The sequence below is a fragment of the Catharus ustulatus genome, chromosome 18, assembly GCF_009819885.2.
Source record: "Catharus ustulatus isolate bCatUst1 chromosome 18, bCatUst1.pri.v2, whole genome shotgun sequence".
Lineage (NCBI taxonomy): Eukaryota > Metazoa > Chordata > Aves > Passeriformes > Turdidae > Catharus > Catharus ustulatus.
The window spans coordinates 352,096-370,728 of record NC_046238.1 but is presented as its reverse complement, the minus strand read 5'-3'; the positions used below and the strand labels follow the sequence as shown (position 1 = coordinate 370,728).

At 48.1% G+C, this 18,633-nt stretch overlaps 1 protein-coding gene across 2 annotated transcripts in view; it reads left to right on the top strand.

The window, feature by feature from the left end:
* The window catches only part of ADGRD1 (adhesion G protein-coupled receptor D1), a 124,871-nt gene that overhangs the window by 23,995 nt on the left and 82,243 nt on the right, over positions 1 to 18,633 (top strand). For both annotated transcript variants that reach the window (XM_033076176.1, XM_033076175.1), the window contains 3 exons: positions 893 to 1,003; positions 2,588 to 2,663; positions 6,459 to 6,600. In XM_033076176.1, the coding sequence (XP_032932067.1) occupies positions 893 to 1,003; positions 2,588 to 2,663; positions 6,459 to 6,600 (329 nt within the window). The remainder of the gene's footprint in view (positions 1 to 892; positions 1,004 to 2,587; positions 2,664 to 6,458; positions 6,601 to 18,633) is intronic.

The following is an 18,633-nucleotide window of genomic DNA, read 5'->3' as shown; positions in this document are numbered from 1 at the left end:
TCACCTGTGAGGGGTGGATGAGCTGAGCAGCCCCAACCCCTCCCGTGTCCCTGCAATCCTGCTGCAGTGTCAGTGCAATCCTGCTGCAGTGTCAGTGTCAGAGCTGCAGTGTCAGTGCTGCATTGTCAGTGCTGCAGTGTCAGTGTCAGTGCTGCTGCATTGTCAGTGCTGCAGTGTCAGTGTCAGAGCTGCAGTGTCAGAGCTGCTGCAGTGTCAGTCCTGCAGTGTCAGAGCTGCTGCAGTGTCAGAGCTGCAGTGTCAGTCCTGCAGTGTCAGTCCTGCAGTGTCAGAGCTGCAGTGTCAGAGCTGCTGCAGTGTCAGTCCTGCAGTCAATCCTGCAGTGTCAGAGCTGCTGCAGTGTCAGAGCTGCAGTGTCAGTCCTGCAGTCAATCCTGCAGTGTCAGTGTCAGAGCTGCTGCAGTGTCAGTCCTGCAGTGTCAGAGCTGCAGTGTCAGTGTCAGAGCTGCTGCAGTGTCAGAGCTGCAGTGTCAGATCTGCTGCAGTGTCAGTGTCAGTCCTGCAGTGTCAGTGTCAGTCCTGCAGTGTCAGTCCTGCAGTCAATCTTGCAGTGTCAATCCTGCAGTCAGTCCTGCAGTGTCAGAGCTGCTGCAGTGTCAATCCTGCAGTCAATCCTGCAGTGTCAATCCTGCAGTGTCAGATCTGCTGCAGTGTCAGTGTCAGTCCTGCTGCTCTGCTCTGCCCAGCTGCTGCAGCAGAGTGCCCCAAGCCCCAGAGCAGGCAGGTAGGAAGGGCAGTGCTGCATTTGGGGTTTTGGCCCCTTGTCTGCAGACTCTGGGAGTGAGTGAAGAGGTGCAGCAGCTCCTGGAGCCAGGCTGGACAGGCTGGGTGCAGGGCCACTGATTGCTGATGTGTTTGTTTGGCTCTCCCACAGATTATGCTGTGGTCAGAATGCACCCTCAGACCCTCAACGTGTCCCACTATCGATTTCCATCCCGAGGGCTCAGCTACATTTCCATTCCCAGTGAAGCTTTCCATGGCAAAGGTAAGGAAAAGATGAAAGAGAGAAGTGTGCACAGGTACCTGAAAATTATTTTGCTTTAGAGCAGGTTTTGGTTCACTTTATTTTTCCAAGTAATTGGTTTGATCCCTGTGGATTGCACTGGGTCAGAGCAAGCAGCAGTGGTCCTGTCATACTAATGAGCAATTAATGTGGTGGAGTTTCATACCAGCTGAATTAATATTGAATAATGGAGCTGAGCAACAGAGACTCATTTAATTCTGACACATTGTTACATCAGAGGAGACATAATTTCATAATTATTTTCTTTAATTGTCTGAACTGACTATTCTTAAGGAATTCCAGGATGTCAGATCAGGTATTAACTATCCCCTAATGCAAAATTGCTCTTTTGTATAAAATGAAACTATAAAATGACAGGTTTAGGCAGTAGCAGCCACAGGAACAGAATGCAGATGAAAAACAAACTCATGGCAGAAGGCAGAACTCAGAAATCCACACCTATGCCAAAATTTTTAAAATCTCAAAAAGAAGCATGGTAAAATCCGCACCTTTCATCAACTCTAAAATAACAAAATTTGAGGTTAATTATCTGTGCTTTACTCAGAGATCGAAGGAGCCCGTTTACAAAAACATCCACCTCCCTCCTCAAACCTTTAAAATGTGATTGATGAGCCCTGAATGCCAGCCCACAGCCTGACCCACCCCGAGCCCTTTCTGCAGGCAGCTCTGCAGGGATGGTCCCTCCCTGCACAAAGTGCAAACAGCCTGCAGCGAGAAATCCCCTGCTAGCCACCGACCTGTCTGCCTGGCTGCTGCTGACAGCTGTGTTTCTGTGCACTGCCAGGCTCTGGCTGGAGACTGCAAATCCTCCCAGCCTGGAATAACTGTAATTGCCAACCAACTAGTAATGCCAAAAATAGCATCAGAGGAGTTGTTTTCCTTTCCCACTCGTACAGTTCCTCACCACGCAGATTTTCTTTGATTTTCCAGAACATTGTCATGCTTGGTATCCTGAAATGATCCAAGGCATTAAATGTTTTACTCTTTTCCAGCTGAAGCTCACTTCTGAGCAATTTCAGCCTTCAGGCCACACTTCTGCACTGTCCAGATGAGCTAGCCTAAAAAATCTGTTATTTCACCTTGCACAGCTGACACTGTAAATACTTGGAACCCAACAAAAGGGATAGCAAAATCCACCAGTGTGGCTCACTGAGGAAATACTCATCTGTGCCTTCACTCAGAGCCCAGAATGTGCTGGGGTGTGGGCAGGGGCTGGGGCTGATTGCTGCTCTGAGCTCCAGTTCCAGGCTGGGCTGGCCCTGCTGCCCCTGCCCCGTTCTGCCCTGGGCTCTGAGTGTGCCAGGAACAGCTGAGGGTTCTCCAGCTGAGTCTGGGGTGCATCCCTGTTTCCCTTGGGGTGCATCCCTGTTTCCCTTGGGGTGTCTGTGCTGTGTGCTCTCAGCTTTTCACTGAACAGAGCAGCCACAGCTCTGCAGGCAGGGTGTGCAGGTCTGTGTGAGGCTGGGATTAACTCAGAGTTCCAGCTCCAGGACAGAGCTCTCTGCCTGGCTCTGCTCAGAGGAATAACCCTCTCCCTCTCCCCAGCCTGGATCACCATCGTGGGCCTGCTCTACCACAACATGCATTATTTCTTCCACAACATCAACCCTGCAGACACCAGGTGAGTGTGCCCCCCCAGCTGGCAGGCTGTTCATTCCCTGCTGATACCAGCAGCACTCGTGTTTTTATCAGCTGCAAACAAATGACAAGGCACAGCCCTGGCCCTGCAGTGCAGCCATTAACTAGAGACACTGCAGTTTACACTGTGTTTTATTTTAGGTGGCAATAAAATAGATTCCCATAGCGACATGTTTGTCTTTCTTTGTCTTCTCCTTCCATTCATCAGATCTGCTGCTAGAATTTCATAATTTAATCTGTCTCATAAAAGGAAATTGCTTTTTTTTTCCCTCCTAGCACATATGAAGATAAAGCTTGCACTTAATGAAATAAGTAAGAAAACATAACATCCCTCTTTAGACAAAACCTGAGTCCTAACCCTGGAAACCCATAAGGCAGTTTTATAACAGGAGACCAGCAATTCTTTAAAGACCTTTTGCTTTATGTGCCACATCAGTGAATCATTAGCAGATAAGATAAAGCAAATGCAGAGCTGTATAACCCTGAGCAGCACAGCTCCCAGGGGATTTCTGCAAGGCCACTCATGCACACCATTACAGCCCTTTTAAGCAAATGTGTGACTCTTTCCATCTGGTTTTCCCTGGCTGTGAGGATCAGTTTACACTGTCAGTCCTTCCCACTCGGAGCTCTGCTGGGTTCTTCCTGCCAGCAGGAAAGGAGCAGCACCCAGCTCCTGGGGGTGCCAGGGATTGTCCCTTCCTGCCCAGGGACTGTCCCTTCCTGCCCCAGGGACTGTCCCATTCCTGCCCCAGGGATTGTCCCATCCCAGCCCAGGGACTGTCCCATTCCTGCCCCAGGGACTGTCCCATTCCAGCCCAGGGATTGTCCCATCCCAGCCCAGGGACTGTCCCATCCCAGCCCAGGGATTGTCCCATCCCAGCCCAGGGATTGTCCCATTCCTGCCCCAGGGACTGTCCCATTCCTGCCCCAGGGATTGTCCCATCCCAGCCCAGGGACTGTCCCATTCCTGCCCCAGGGACTGTCCCATTCCTGCCCCAGGGATTGTCCCATTCCTGCCCCAGGGACTGTCCCATTCCTGCCCCAAGGATTGTCCCATCCCAGCCTAGGGATTGTCCCATTCCTGCCCAGGGATTTTCTCTCTTCCTTCCCAGCCCAGGGATTTTTTTCCCTTCCCTGCCCAGGGATTTTTTTCCCTTCCCTGCCCAGGGATTTTCTTCCTTCCCTGCCCAGAGATTTTCTCCCAGCCCAGGAATTTTCTCTCTTCCCTCTCTGCCCAGGGATTTTCTCCTTCCCAGCCCAGGGATTTTCTCTCTTCCCTCCCTGCCCAGGGATTTTTTCCCTTCCCACCCCAGGGATTTTCTCCTTCCCTGCCCCAGTTCCTGAGCTCTCCTTTGTGACCCTGGGGGTGAAGAACCCCCCTGCTGGGCTGACCCAGCCTGGAGCTCGATGCAGATTGATCACACTGAGATAATCACACAGGGATTCCTCAGTGACATTTCCAGCTGTGCTGCTGCCTGCCCTGCTCTCGAGGAAAGGACACAGCAGGTGGCTGAAGGCAGCTTTGCCATCACTGCAATATTTTGTATCACATGAAGAAATTGAGGCAATAACTTAGGAGAGCTTATGTTTTTCAAAGAGGATAATCAATGCAATTTATTAAGGTAATAGGATGTAATCTCAATTTTTCAAAGGGAGAAAGAGAATGAAAGTGATCCTGACTTAGGTGTGAGTTAGCAAACTCCAGATTAAAGCTGCTGCATTTCAAAGCTCTGTGTTCCAAGGCACTGTCACAGGCCCTGGTACAGCAGATGAAACAGAAATGCAATATTTGAGTGCATTCCCTGGAATCTGGGCAGGACAAGCTGGAGATCATCCCTGCTCCCCTGGGCTGTTTGTTCTCAGACTCCTGAGAGTGAAGCTCTGCCCTGTCACAGTGTCCAGCAGAGACACAGGGGAGGAAAAGGCTCCTGGATTTAACTCAATTTACTCAACCTGCTGGAAATGTTGAGTGTGCAATGCACTACAAGCTGATGTCTGTAAAAGTGTGGATGCAGGTCTGCCCAGAGCAGCATCCAAACAGGCAATAATGCAGGGAATGCTGCCTTAGCAATTTTTCCTCTGTGGAACCAAACCCCAGGTACTCAAAGACGCTTTAAAAATAACTGTGCACTTCTCTTCTGCTTGCTGTTCTTTTTTGTGCCCTACTATCATAACTTTTCTGCTTACTTTTCAGTAGAATAATTTTTTTCTCAGAGTAGTTTGTTTTAAAGGATTTCTTTTGTGTTCCTTCTACCACTGGGCTATTTAAACACCTGTAATTTGAAACCTGAACTTTTCTTTTTTTGTGGTGGAAAACCAAAACCAAAACTCTTGGAGCTTTTGTGCTGTACAGACAGATTATTTCTATTTTCAGACTACATAAATACCAGTTTCTAAGGGGAGCAACTTTTGATGCTTTACCCAAAGAAAACGAAACCCAGCAATGTTCTGAGCCCTGCTCAGAGCAGGGTGTGTGGATGTGGACCTGACACCCAGGGCAAGGGGAAGAGAGGCTTGTGCAGCACAGAAACACCATCCCCTGCTTCTGATGAGGACCTGGCACGCTTCAAATCCACCAAATTCAATTTAAATTTAAAACAAGCTGATAAGGGGTGTGGGAAAAGCGTCCTTGCTCTTTATCTGTGTAGGAGAAAGCTCAAACTGAGGATGAGTCCTTATCCAAACTCAAATTGTCACATCAGAGTGTATATTATTATTATTATTATTTATTATTTATCAGAGTAGTAAATTCTGCCTCCAGATGGACGAGTTCCATTCACGTGCTGGTGTCTGGGAGCAGAAGTAATCTCTGATCCTGGTGGGTTTTCCAAGGTCAGAACTCAGGGGTTCTGCTGGATGAGTTCTGTTCTGTGACCCTGCCAAGTGAAGCTTTTGAATGTCTGCAGCAGGTTTTTTGGGTTTTTTTTTCTTTTTGGTTTTTTTTTCTTTTCTGAAATGAAAATAAGGAAGCACTGCAGACAGGTGCTGGATGCAAACAAGGTGGTTTTTAATTTGCTTTCAAACTGCTCTTTCCAGTGCTGGGCTATGTTTGGAAACCCAAGCTGGTGTTAATTCACCAGGACTCAAATTTCTTGTGGTAAAACCCATTGATCCACCTGCTCCAGAGCCAGGTGACAGCAGTCACTGAATCCTGCCCAGTCTGGCACTGGGAGTGTAAAAATCCTGCCCTGAAACCATCCCAGTTACTCCTAAATGTGTGAAAATGCCAAACTCGTAAGTTTTACTTTAAAATAAGGGTTCTTCTGTACTGCAAAATTACTTCCCACTAGAATTACTGCATTTCCTGCACTAATCAGCTATTTAGGCAAGTTCAGTGTTTGCATTGTGACCTGTCTTTCCCTCTGACAAATCTAACTGGACATCATCTCTTTTTCAAGGTAAAGCTGTAAATCACTTCTAAACACCTTCCAGCCTTTGTGTGCCTTTGTGTCTGTCTCACACACTGATTTATCTCTTATCTCTGAAACCCCCTGCAAGCTTCCTCTCACTCAGGGGAGTTGTTTGGATCCCTTCACAGGATTCTCTAATTCCCCCCAACACTTCCAGCAGGGTTTGCAAACCTTTACAAGGAGGAGCAGGGTGGAGGAGAACCTTTGCTATCAGTTCCCTATAATTTACAGGTGTGACTCCTGGGCTCTGGGATCCTTTGGGGCCAGATCTTGCTGCCCTAGAGGAACAGAAAAAGGGGTGCTGTGTTCCTTTGCTGAACTAAAAAATCACTTGTTGTTGTTCCTTAATACATTTACTTCTTCCCAAGGATTGCTGAGGCTGCTGCCTACAAGGACTGCATGATCTCAGCCAGCAGCTACCTCATCTCCATCAAAGTGGAGCCTCTGCCCCAGCTCTCCTACAACCTGTCCGGGTCTCCTGTGCTCAGCATCCAGCTCAGCCACAGACTGGTGAGTCAGATGGGCATTCTGCTTTGGGCTCTGCAGCCTGGGGGCCTGCCATGATTTATCTGGATTTTTACAGTGATTTATCTGGATTTCTGCCATGATTTATCTGGATTTCTGCCATGTTTATATGGATTTCTGCCATGATTTATCTGGATTTCTCCCATGATTTATATGGATTTATCTCATGATTTATCTGGATTTCTCCCATTATTTATCTGGATTTCTCAAATTATTTATCTGGATTTCCCCCATGATTTATCTGGATTTTCCCCCATGATTTATCTGGATTTCTCCCATTATTTATCTGGATTTCTCAAATTATTTATCTGGATTTTTCCCATGATTTATCTGGATTTCTCCCATTATTTATCTGGATTTCTCAAATTATTTATCTGGATTTTCCCCATTATTTATGTGAATTTCTCCCATGATTTATCTGGATTTCTCCCATTATTTATTTTGATTTCTCCCATGATTTATCTGGATTTCTCCCATGATTTATCTGGTTTTTCCCATGATTTTGTGGGCATTTTTAGCAGCAGTTCAGCTGCCATTTGTGGCTATAGCATTACGTTTTTCCCAGCATTGTGGCTCCTTTTCCATCACTGTAAAAGGCAGCAGAAGTGACTGGTGCAGTTTGAGCCCTTTGTGTGCTCTGGGTGTTTGTGCAGCCTGCAGACTCTGGGGTGAACGCTGCTTCCTCACTGAGTGTTCAACAGCCAGAATTCACTTGTGGTTTTTGTTTTTGATCTGCTGAGATGGCTGAGGGTTGTGGTTTGATGGTGGAATGGAGCAGTTCAGGCTCTGAGGGGAGCATTGCAGCAGCTCTGACCCACTTACAGCCCTGAGTGGCAATGGCAGGGAAAGATTTAAATGTGTAAATATTTCCTGGAATACATCTCTTAGATCTTCTTCTGAATATTTTATCATATTTTGCTTTTAAAGCTGTTTTCAAGCCAGTTTATCTTCTTTCTGGGGGGCTTTTGATAAAGCTGGAGTAAGCCACACGAATGCCTGGGGGCCAGGGGTGAAGTGTGTGGTTTTGCTGAGTTTTTCAGACTGAGCCCTCTTAGAGGTGGGAGCTTGTGCAGAGTGAATTCTGTGCAGACCATTCACAAAATGCTCTTTGCTTTATCAGCCCAGTGGTGAGTGGTGCAGCTTGGTTGTGATGATTTAAATCAGACAAACCTTGGGAATGTGGCATTGTTCTCCTTTTCCTCTGTGAGTGTGGCTGGGATTGCTCCTGTCCTGCAGCTCCAGGGTTGGGAGGCTCAGACCCTGCCCAGACCAGGCTGGGGTCAGTTTGGGGTCAGTTTGGTGCCAGTTTGGGGTCAGTTTGGGGTCAGTTTGGGGCCAGTTTGGTGCCAGTTTGGGGTCAGTTTGGGGTCAGTTTGGGGGTCAGTTTGGGGGTCAGTTTGGGGTCAGTTTGGGGGTCAGTTTGGTGCCAGTTTGGTGCCAGTTTGGTGCCAGTTTGGGGTCAGTTTGGGGTCAGTTTGGGGTCAGTTTGGGGTCAGTTTGGTGCCAGTTTGGGGTCAGTTTGGGGGTCAGTTTGGGGGTCAGTTTGGGGTCAGTTTGGGGGTCAGTTTGGTGCCAGTTTGGTGCCAGTTTGGTGCCAGTTTGGTGCCAGTTTGGTGCCAGTTTGGGGCCAGTTTGGGGTCAGTTTGGTACCAGTTTGGTGCCAGTTTGGGGTCAGTTTGGTGCCAGTTTGGGGGTCAGTTTGGGGTCAGTTTGGGGTCAGTTTGGGGTCAGTTTGGTGCCAGTTTGGTGCCAGTTTGGTGCCAGTTTGGGGTCAGTTTGGTGCCATTTTGGTGCCATTTTGGTGCAGTTTGGTTCCAGTTTGGTGCCAGTTTGGGGCCAGCTTGGGGTCAGTTTGGTGCCAGTTTGGTGCCAGTTTGGGGTCAGTTTGGTGCCAGTTTGGGGCCAGTTTGGGGTCAGTTTGGTGCCAGTTTGGTGCCAGTTTGGTGCCAGTTTGGGGCCAGTTTGGTGCCAGTTTGGGGTCAGTTTGGTGCCAGTTTGGTGCCAGTTTGGTGCCAGTTTGGTGCCAGTTTGGGGTCAGTTTGGTGCCAGTTTGGTGCCAGTTTGGGGCCAGTTTGGTGCCAGTTTGGGGTCAGTTTGGTGCCAGTTTGGTGCCAGTTTGGGGTCAGTTTGGTGCCAGTTTGGGGTCAGTTTGGTGCCAGTTTGGTGCCAGTTTGGGGCCAGTTTGGTGCCAGTTTGGGGTCAGTTTGGTGCCAGTTTGGTGCCAGTTTGGGGCCAGTTTGGTGCCAGTTTGGGGTCAGTTTGGTGCCAGTTTGGGGTCAGTTTGGTGCCAGTTTGGTGCCCGTTTGGTGCCAGTTTGGTGCCAGTTTGGTGCCCGTTTGGTGCCAGTTTGGTGCCAGTTTGGTGCCAGTTTGGTGCCAGTTTGGTGCCAGTTTGGGGTCAGTTTGGTGCCAGTTTGGTGCCAGTTTGGGGTCAGTTTGGTGCCAGTTTGGTGCCAGTTTGGTGCCAGTTTGGGGTCAGTTTGGGGGTCAGTTTGGTGCCAGTTTGGTGCCAGTTTGGGGTCATTTTGGGGTCAGTTTGGTGCCAGTTTGGTGCCAGTTTGGTGCCAGTTTGGTGCCAGTTTGGTGCCAGTTTGGTGCCAGTTTGGGGTCAGTTTGGTGCCAGTTTGGTTAATCTGGTTTATCTGTTTGTGTCAGAGCCCTTCTGGCTCAGTGGCAGGGCAGTCACAGGGCACTGTGATTGCTCTGCCTCTGACACCTCTCCCTTTCAGGATGCAATTGCTCATTTGGCTTTTAATTAATGGTTCAGTTTAACCCTGAGGAATGGGTGAATAGATTATTCCAAACTGTTCTCCTGTACTCTGCTGTGCCTCCCATGAATTCTGTGCAGTAATTTGTACAATACAGACAACTGTAAATTGAGTTAAGGAGATGACTCAAGCGAGTTTACAGAAGTAAATTCAAGGGAATTTACTTGAGGAGGTTGGGAAATGGCCCCAGGTCCCTGGAAGCCTTCAGCTGACTGCAGCACAGATCCTGTCTGGTGTTACCTCACTCTGAACAGCTTTCCTTTGCTTGAGTAGGGCTCCTCGTGGATTAAAATAGAATTCAAAATGTAGAAGAAGTTCTGGCTGCAGGATCACTGTGTTGGAGTAGGTGCTTCAAAGAGGAACAGCCAAGCTGTTTATCTGAGCTTGTGACTGAATAATGTGCTTAAACTGAGAGCACAAAAGCAGGCTTAGAAACCTGTTTAATTCACTAAAACACTGCAGTAATGGGGGAAACATTGGAAGTGGAGACAATTTCATTCTTACAGCTGTTTGTTTGTTCAACATAATCCTCTCAGTTTAACAGAGGAAAGTGTAACAAGAAAAAGTAAAAAATACTGAGTGCAAACAAATAGCTTTTCCTTATTAGAGTTTGAGTCTGACTTCTTAATTCCTCTCCTTCTAATGTGTGTAGGGAAAATGCCAATCACTGAGCAACAGAAAACAAAAGGAAGCTGGAATAAACCAAGTCTATTTTAGGAAATAGTGACAAAGAGAATGCCTGTGAACTGAATATCACCCCTTGAAACAAAACTCCACAGAGCATTTATCACCCCACAGCTGAGCTCCTGCCGAGTTCAGCCTCCCCTCGGGCAGGGCTTTCTCTGGAGTTCTCTGCATTTCTCACACCAGCTGCTGAGCTGAGGGAGTTTCTCTCTCATTTTGGAGCACGAGGTTCCAAACTGGGACTAATATCAAATCAATGGGGGAAGGACACAGGGAATATCTGTACATGATTTATCAATAAATGGGGGAATGATACAGGGAATATCTGAACATGATTTATCAATAAATGGGGGAAGGACACAGGGAATATCTGTACATGATTTATCAATAAATGGGGGAAGGATACAGGGAATATCTGTACATGATTTATCAATAAATGGGGGAATGATTTATTAATAAATGGGGGAAGGACACAGGGAATATCTGAACATGATTTATCAATAAATGAGGGACTGACACAGGGAATATCTGTACCTGATTTATCAATAAATGGAGGAAGGACACAGGGAATATCTGTACATGATTTATCAATAAATGGGAAAAGAATACAGGGAATATCTGTACATGATTTATCAATAAATGGGGGAATGATTTATTAATAAATGGGGGAAGGACACAGGGAATATCTGAACATGATTTATCAATAAATGAGGGACTGACACAGGGAATATCTGTACCTGATTTATCAATAAATGGGGGAAGGACACAGGGAATATCTGTACATGATTTATCAATAAATGAGAGAAGGATACAGGGAATATCTGTACATGATTTATCAATAAATGGGGGAAGGATACAGGGAATATCTGTACATGATTTATCAATAAATGGGGGAAGGATACAGGGAATATCTGTACATGATTTATCAATAAATGGGAAAAGAATACAGGGAATATCTATACATGATTTATCAATAAATGGGGGAAGGATACAGGGAATGGATTGCAATAGGCAGTTGTTTTTCAGCAGCACTTCAGGGACACACAGACATTTTTTGGTCAGATGTAAAAAGTTGTGATGCTCTGTTCTTCACCAACCTGGATGAACTATTGTGTCCAGCAGAACAGATCTCAGGAATTGACAGAACCCACTCAGAATTGACAGAACCCACTCAGAATTGACAGAACCCACTCAGAATTGACAGAAACCCACTCAGGAATTGAGAGAACCCACTCAGGAATTGACAGAACCCACCCAGGAATTGACAGAAACCCACTCAGGAATTGACAGAACCCACTCAGGAATTGACAGAACCCACTCAGGAATTGACAGAACCCACTCAGGAATTGACAGAACCCACTCAGGAATTCACAGAAGCCCACTCAGGAATTGACAGAACCCACTCAGAACTGACAGAACCCACTCAGAATTGACAGAACCCACTCAGGAATTGACAGAAACCCACTCAGAATTGACAGAACCCACTGACACCTGCAGGGCTGGGGGGATGTGAGCACTGATGGGGTTTGGGCTGGACACAGCCTGCTCTGGAGCTGTCCAGATGTTCTGTAGTGAGGCAACAGCACATTCTGTAAAATGATTATTATCTGAGAAGAGTTCTGTTTCCAGCAAGATGTTTTTCATAGCAGGAGCAACTAGAGAAGAACTAACATTTCACTTCTGTGATCCAAGAAATGACAGCACAGGGCAGAAATTCAGGAGAGATGAGTGTCAGGGCTGAAATGCAGCACAGTGTGCTCTGCAAAGAGTCAGAGGAGGGAATTGTGTCAAAAGGCAGCAGCATTTTGTGAAACCCATATGGATACACAGCATAACCTCACTTCTGCCCACGCTGAGGTTCCACTCTGACACTCTCTGAGTTCTCCCCAGGGCTTCATTTTCTCCTTGCAGAAGGGAACGTGTGCAGCTGCAGCCTTGGAGAGTTGTGAGCTCCTGGCTGCTGCACCTTCTGTCAGAGTCCTCACATGAAGATTAGAGGCAAACTGGGAATTCTTAGTGCAGCTGTTTTCCCCTCAGATGTAGTTTGGGGCAGTGCCACTTCAAGGAGTCATTTGATTTTGGGAAAAGGCATTTTTTACCAAGATACTGCAAATCAGGACTTGTTCCATCCCAGCCCTCTGCTCAGCAAACACTGCTTGGGGACCTGCCTGACCCTCAGGTGCTCCTTTCCTACCAAATTCTTGTGCTGAATCACTCAGCAGCTGCTCCTCTCCTCGTTCTGGAGGGGCTGCCTCTGCTCCTGCTCTTTGTGCAGAGGGACAGACAGACAGAGGGACAGAGAGAGAGACAGACAGAGAGGCAGAGACAGACAGAGTGCTTCCACCAGAACCTGCTGTGACCTTCCTGCATCAGTGGGGCTCCATCAACTTCTGGTTATCAGCTTCTGATTATCAGCTTCTGCTCTGATTATCAGTTTTTGCTCTGATTATCAGTTTCTGTTCTGATTATCAGTTTTTGCTCTGATTATCAGTTTCTGTTTAGGTTATCAGCTTCTGCTCTGATTTTCAGCTCCCTCCTTTAGCAGCTCCTGCTCTCCTGTTCTGTTCCTGCCTCTCCTGAGCCTGCTGGGCAGGAGCTGTGGAGCAGCACAGCATCAGGACATTCATTTATTTATTCATTTATTTATTCATTCATTCCTTCATTCCTTCATTCCCTGGGGTGCTGCAGGGCAGGAACCACAAACCCTCCCCCTGAACTCTGCCTGGCTCACAGCAAAGCGCTCCTCATTTGTCTCTTGCTCTTTTCCTCATTTTTAATGAGACTTTTAATGGGACTTTTGCCTTCAAAACACCTCATCCTTATCCCTCTTCTACCTGGGCATTACCTGATGTTTGTTTAACATCATTACTGATAAGAAAATAAAATAAGGGAAGAACGTACACAAATATCAGTGCTACCATGAGAGAGACAAATCAATGTGGAGTCAATTAATTTTTATGGAGAGTTAAGTGTTGGCTAATTTATATTATTGATTGAGGAAAAGCAATGAATCTTGCCCACATCTGCAGGACAAAGGATGGACTTTGAGAGAACTTGACTAAAATACAATTAAAACCGTGACTCTTGCAGAACATACCACAATGAAGCAAAAAGAAAAAATAATGATAGCTTGTGATTTTAAAATCAATGCCAAGTTTGGCACTTTGTTACTCAAGTTAAATCCTGCATAAAGAACACAGGAACTCCATGGAGTTCACCTGAGAAATGAACTTAGCTGCAGATGCTTTTCTTGCTTTGGGCAATTTAAAACCCCAGCAGCCACGATGATGAAATGCAGCAGCAGCACAGCAGGAGTTTTCTGTTGTCAGTGTTAGTAACAGAAACATCCCAGAACTTATTTTCTCGTGGCACCCCAAGAGAAAGGTGAACTAACACAAATAGAGATTTTTGTCAATCACGTTGAGGATGGGCTGCTCCAAGGAGCAGGACTGCTTTGTGATGAGCTGTAATTCCCAGGAGGTTTCATTTCCATGTCAAACCTCTGGAGACACAGAACCTTGCCTGTGTTATCACTCATTCATCATGAAACCAGCCCTCAGTACTTCTTTGTAAGCAGGGTGTGGGTAGTAACAGGAAATTTATCAGTTTGTCTGTATTTCTATGTCACAGAATATTGAAGTTTTGGAACGTGGAACTCCCCTGCTGGCTTTCAGTTAGGGGGGACTGGAGCAGGATATCTGGAAATTGGCTGTTGGCATGTCAGACTCACTGGACATGAAAGATGGAATGGGGGAGCTCAGCCTGGTTCTGTGGAACTCCCAAAGTTTAATTTATCTCAAGGAGGGCTGAGGAGCTGTGCTCAGCTGTGCTGTTCTGCTGATACAGGACCAGTGGGCAGCTTCACATGGAAGAGGAGGATTTGGAAACTCCGCAAGTCCGCTTAATGTCAGTTGATTTCTTCTCCTCCCCACATGAAATATTCACACTTTGTGCAGGAAGATGCTGGGAGTGTTGCCTTGGACCACTGAGAGGGAAACGAGAGCATGATCTGCTGTGAGAGGGGAATGTCAGAGCCCCAGCCCCAGCACTGCAGCCTTTTTCCCCCTTTTTTTTTCCCCCTTTTTTTTTTCCCCCTTTTTTTTTCCACCTTTTTTTTCCACCTTTTTTTTCCACCTTTTTTTTCCACCTTTTTTTTCCACCTTTTTTTTCCCACCTTTTTTTCCCACCTTTTTTTTCCCACCTTTTTTTTCCCACCTTTTTTTTCCCACCCCTTTTTTTCCCACCCCTTTTTTTCCCACCCCTTTTTTTCCCACCCCTTTTTTTCCCACCCCTTTTTTTCCCACCCCTTTTTTTCCCACCCCTTTTTTCCACCCCTTTTTTTCCACCCCTTTTTTTTCACCCCTTTTTTTTCACCCCTTTTTTTTCACCCCTTTTTCTTCACCCCTTTTTCTTCACCCCTTTTTCTTCACCCCTTTTTCTTCACCCCTTTTTCTTCACCCCTTTTTCTTCACCCCTTTTTCTTCACCCCTTTTTCTTCACCCCTTTTTCTTCACCCCTTTTTCTTCACCCCTTTTTTTTCCCCCTTTTTTTTCCCCCTTTTTTTCCCCCTTTTTTTCCCCCCTTTTTTTCCCCCTTTTTTTCCCCCCTTTTTTTCCCCCCTTTTTTTCCCCCCTTTTTTTCCCCCCTTTTTTTCCCCCCTTTTTTTCCCCCCTTTTTTTTCCCCCCTTTTTTTTCCCCCCTTTTTTTTCCCCCCTTTTTTTTCCCCCCTTTTTTTTTCCCCCTTTTTTTCCCCCCTTTTTTTTTCCCCCCTTTTTTTTTCCCCCTTTTTTTTTCCCCCTTTTTTTTCCCCCTTTTTTTTCCCCCTTTTTTTTCCCCCTTTTTTTTCCCCCTTTTTTTTCCCCCTTTTTTTTCCCCCTTTTTTTTCCCCATTTTCCCCCCTTTTCCCCCCTTTTTCCCCCTTCCCCCCGTGGCTCTCAGGTAGGGAAAGCACAAACTGATTGCTCCAGGAGATATTTAATTAATGAATCTGCAAGGAAAAACTGTCCTGTGGCACTTGAGATGGGCTCACATTAAACTGTGAGTTATGCTGCTCTTTGTCAGCGTTTCTTACAGGAGATTTTTATTTGCCTGAGGATGTTTTAAATAATTTCAATAGCAAGAACTCCAGGAGCCAGCACTGTCTGTGTTCTTCATTCCCTGTTTGTCTGCTATGATAATTGACATCAAATACAGCTGGAGTAGCCAGCAGAAGAGTAAGTTTGGAGAATGCACCAGACACACCAGGGAATTTCGTTTTCCTGAGTGATTTTGTAATTATTCAGCTACACTGATGAAATATTACTGATTCCCATTTGTTATTAGGGATGGCAATTCTACCCTCAAGAAGTTTTGGAATTTCAGATTTGGGAGAAAGCTTTGTTGTTTGTTTCTTTGTGGGTTTTTTTCCACCTCAACCTAAAAATAAGTTTTCTTGATTTTTGCACTTGGCAGACATATGGTAATTTTTTAGGAGTGCTGCTTAAAAGCACTCAGAACTGGATTGATTTTTCTTTATCAAGAAAGTCAGCTTTGCAGTGTAATGCTATCAGTTTGCACTCCAACTAATTAAAAGGCTGGGACAGTATTGAATTTTTCTTCTAACCCCAGATTTCTCAGTCTCACCTTCTATGTCATGGTTGTTTGGTGATTCATAGGAAAGCTTTCCCCTCGGTTTATTCAGAGTTAAAGTCCTGGTTTGCATTGATTCTGATACATGAAACTGTTTGTATTGACAAGATCTATTTTCAGTGGGGCTGGGCTGGGCTCAGGGAGGCTGGGCTCAGAGGGGCTGGGCTGGGCTCAGAGGGGCTGGGCTGGGCTCAGAGGGGCTGAGCTGGGCTCAGTGATGCTGGGCTGGGCTCAGTTCAGTGATGCTGGGCTGGGCTCAGAGGGGCTGGGCTGGGCTCAGAGGGGCTGGGCTGGGCTCAGAGGGGCTGGGCTCAGAGGGGCTGGGCTGGGCTCAGAGGGGCTGGGCTGGGCTGGGTTCAGAGGGGCTGGGCTCAGAGGGGCTGGGCTGGGCTCAGTGGCGCTGGGCTGGGCTCAGTGGTGCTGGGCTGCGCTCAGTGATGCTGGGCTGGGCTCAGAGGGGCTGGGCTGGGCTCAGTGATGCTGGGCTGGGCTCAGTGGTGCTGGGCTGGGCTCAGTGGTGCTGGGCTGGGCTCAGTGGTGCTGGGCTGCGCTCAGTGATGCTGGGCTGGGCTCAGAGGGGCTGGGCTGGGCTCAGTGATGCTGGGCTGGGCTCAGTGGTGCTGGGCTGGGCTCAGTGGTGCTGGGCTGGGCTCAGAGGGGCTGGGCTGGGCTCAGTGGTGCTGGGCTGGGCTCAGAGGGGCTGGGCTGGGCTCAGAGGGGCTGGGCTGGGCTCAGAGGGGCTGGGCTGGGCTCAGGGGTGCTGGGCTGGGCTCAGAGGGGCTGGGCTGGGCTCAGTGATGCTGGGCTGGGCTCAGTGATGCTGGGCTGGGCTCAGAGGGGCTGGGCTGGGTTCAGTGGTGCTGGGCTGGGCTCAGTGGTGCTGGGCTGGGCTCAGTGATGCTGGGCTGGGCTCAGTGGTGCTGGGCTGGGCTCAGAGGGGCTGGGCTGGGCTCAGTGATGCTGGGCTGGGCTCAGAGGGGCTGGGCTGGGCTCAGTGATGCTGGGCTGGGCTCAGTGGCGCTGGGCTGGGCTCAGAGATGCTGGGCTGGGCTCAGTGGTGCTGGGCTGGGCTTAGTGGTGCTGGGTTGGGCTCAGTGGGGCTGGGCTGGGCTCAGAGGGGCTGGGCTGGGCTGGGCTCAGGGAGGCTGGGCTGGGCTCAGTGGTGCTGAGCTGGGCTCAGTGATGCTGGGCTGGGCTCAGAGGGGCTGGGCTGGGCTCAGATGGGCTGGGCTGGGCTCAGTGGTGCTGGGCTGGGCTCAGTGGGGCTGGGCTGGGCTCAGTGGGGCTGAGCTGGGCTCAGTGGTGCTGGGCTGGGCTCAGTGGTGCTGGGCTGGGCTCAGTGGCGCTGGGCTGGGCTCAGTGGCGCTGGGCTGGGCTAGGCTGGGCTCAGAGGGGCTGGGCTGGGCTCAGAGGGGCTGAGCTGGGCTCAGTGATGCTGGGCTGGGCCCAGTGGTGCTGGGCTGGGCTCAGTGGGGCTGAGCTGGGCTCAGAGGGGCTGGGCTGGGCTCAGAGGGGCTGGGCTGGGCTCAGTGGTGCTGGGCTGGGTTCAGTGGTGCTGGGCTGGGCTCAGAGGGGCTGGGCTGGGCTCAGTGATGCTGGGCTGGGCTCAGTGGTGCTGGGCTGGGCTCAGAGGTGCTGGGCTGGTTCAGTGGGGCTGGGCTGGGCTCAGTGATGCTGGGCTGGGCTCAGAGGGGCTGGGCTGGGCTCAGTGGGGCTGGGCTGGGCTCAGTGATGTTGGGCTGGGCTCAGAGGGGCTGGGCTGGGCTCAGTGATGCTGGGCTGGGCTCAGAGGGGCTGGGCTGGGCTCAGTGGGGCTGAGCTGGGCTCAGAGGGGCTGGGCTGGGCTCAGAGGGGCTGAGCTGGGATGAAATGGGAAGTTGTGTGCAAATAGCTCAGTATCAAAGTCCCACAAACCCTCTGAAGGCAGCGTGGAGGGAACAGGCTCCTCCCAAGTGTGTTATTAAAACTGATCACTTATTTCAAGAAACAAGTAACCTCACTCTTATCTAAGCACTTTGAAGTGTGTGATGTCACTTCAAATCATGCATTTCACAGTGAGCCACACAAACATCAGACCCAAATATATCCTGAACATAAAACCTGAGGAATGACAGAAGAATTTCCCATAAAAAATTTATAAAGAATTTGCAGAGGCTTAGTGCTTTATTGTGGTAAATTCTGTACCCAAGGGAACAAAAGCAGAACTTCAGTTTGCAGTGTATTTCTATATTGTATCTTCTGACTCTTCACAGTCTGCAGACTGTTGATTAGCTGCTTACTTCCCTCCACTTGAGTATTCTGTGTATCCCAGAACTAGATTTACATATTTTAGCTCATTCTCTTTCTCTTGAGGAAAGCTAGAACTCAGTAAATATTGTCTAAAAAAAAACCAACCCATAAATATTCTTCTACTTAAAAAAAAAAAAAAAAGAAAACCCATTAAAAAAAGAGATTTTGAGTTTGCTTCCTGCAACTATCAACTAGCCAGCAGAAAACAAATGTACTGGCAAGAATATTTAGCAGAGCAGCAAATTTTAAGTGGTTACAGAAGGCTGTTCCTGGAAGGCAGACTCCAAAAGGAAGCTGTGACCTTTTTTCCTAGGTATCTACTATTTTTTGGATGTTTTATACACAGTTCCCTGACTGTGTTCACTGAGGATGTGTCAGCCCACTTGGAGATAACTGGATTACTGCAGTGATCAAATGTTCAGAGGTGATTAACCCACACAAGGACCCTGTGCCAGGGCTGCTTCTCTCCCTTTCTGCTGCACACATTTCATCCTGGATTTTACTGCTGTGCAAGTCTTGTAGGGCCTGACCTCATCATTGATTTCCAAGCTCCTGTGTCTCTGTTTCTGTATTTTCTTTGGTTCAGTGAGAAGTGACATCCCAGTGACATCCCTGAGCAGCCATGAGGAGACCCCAGCTCCCTCTCACAC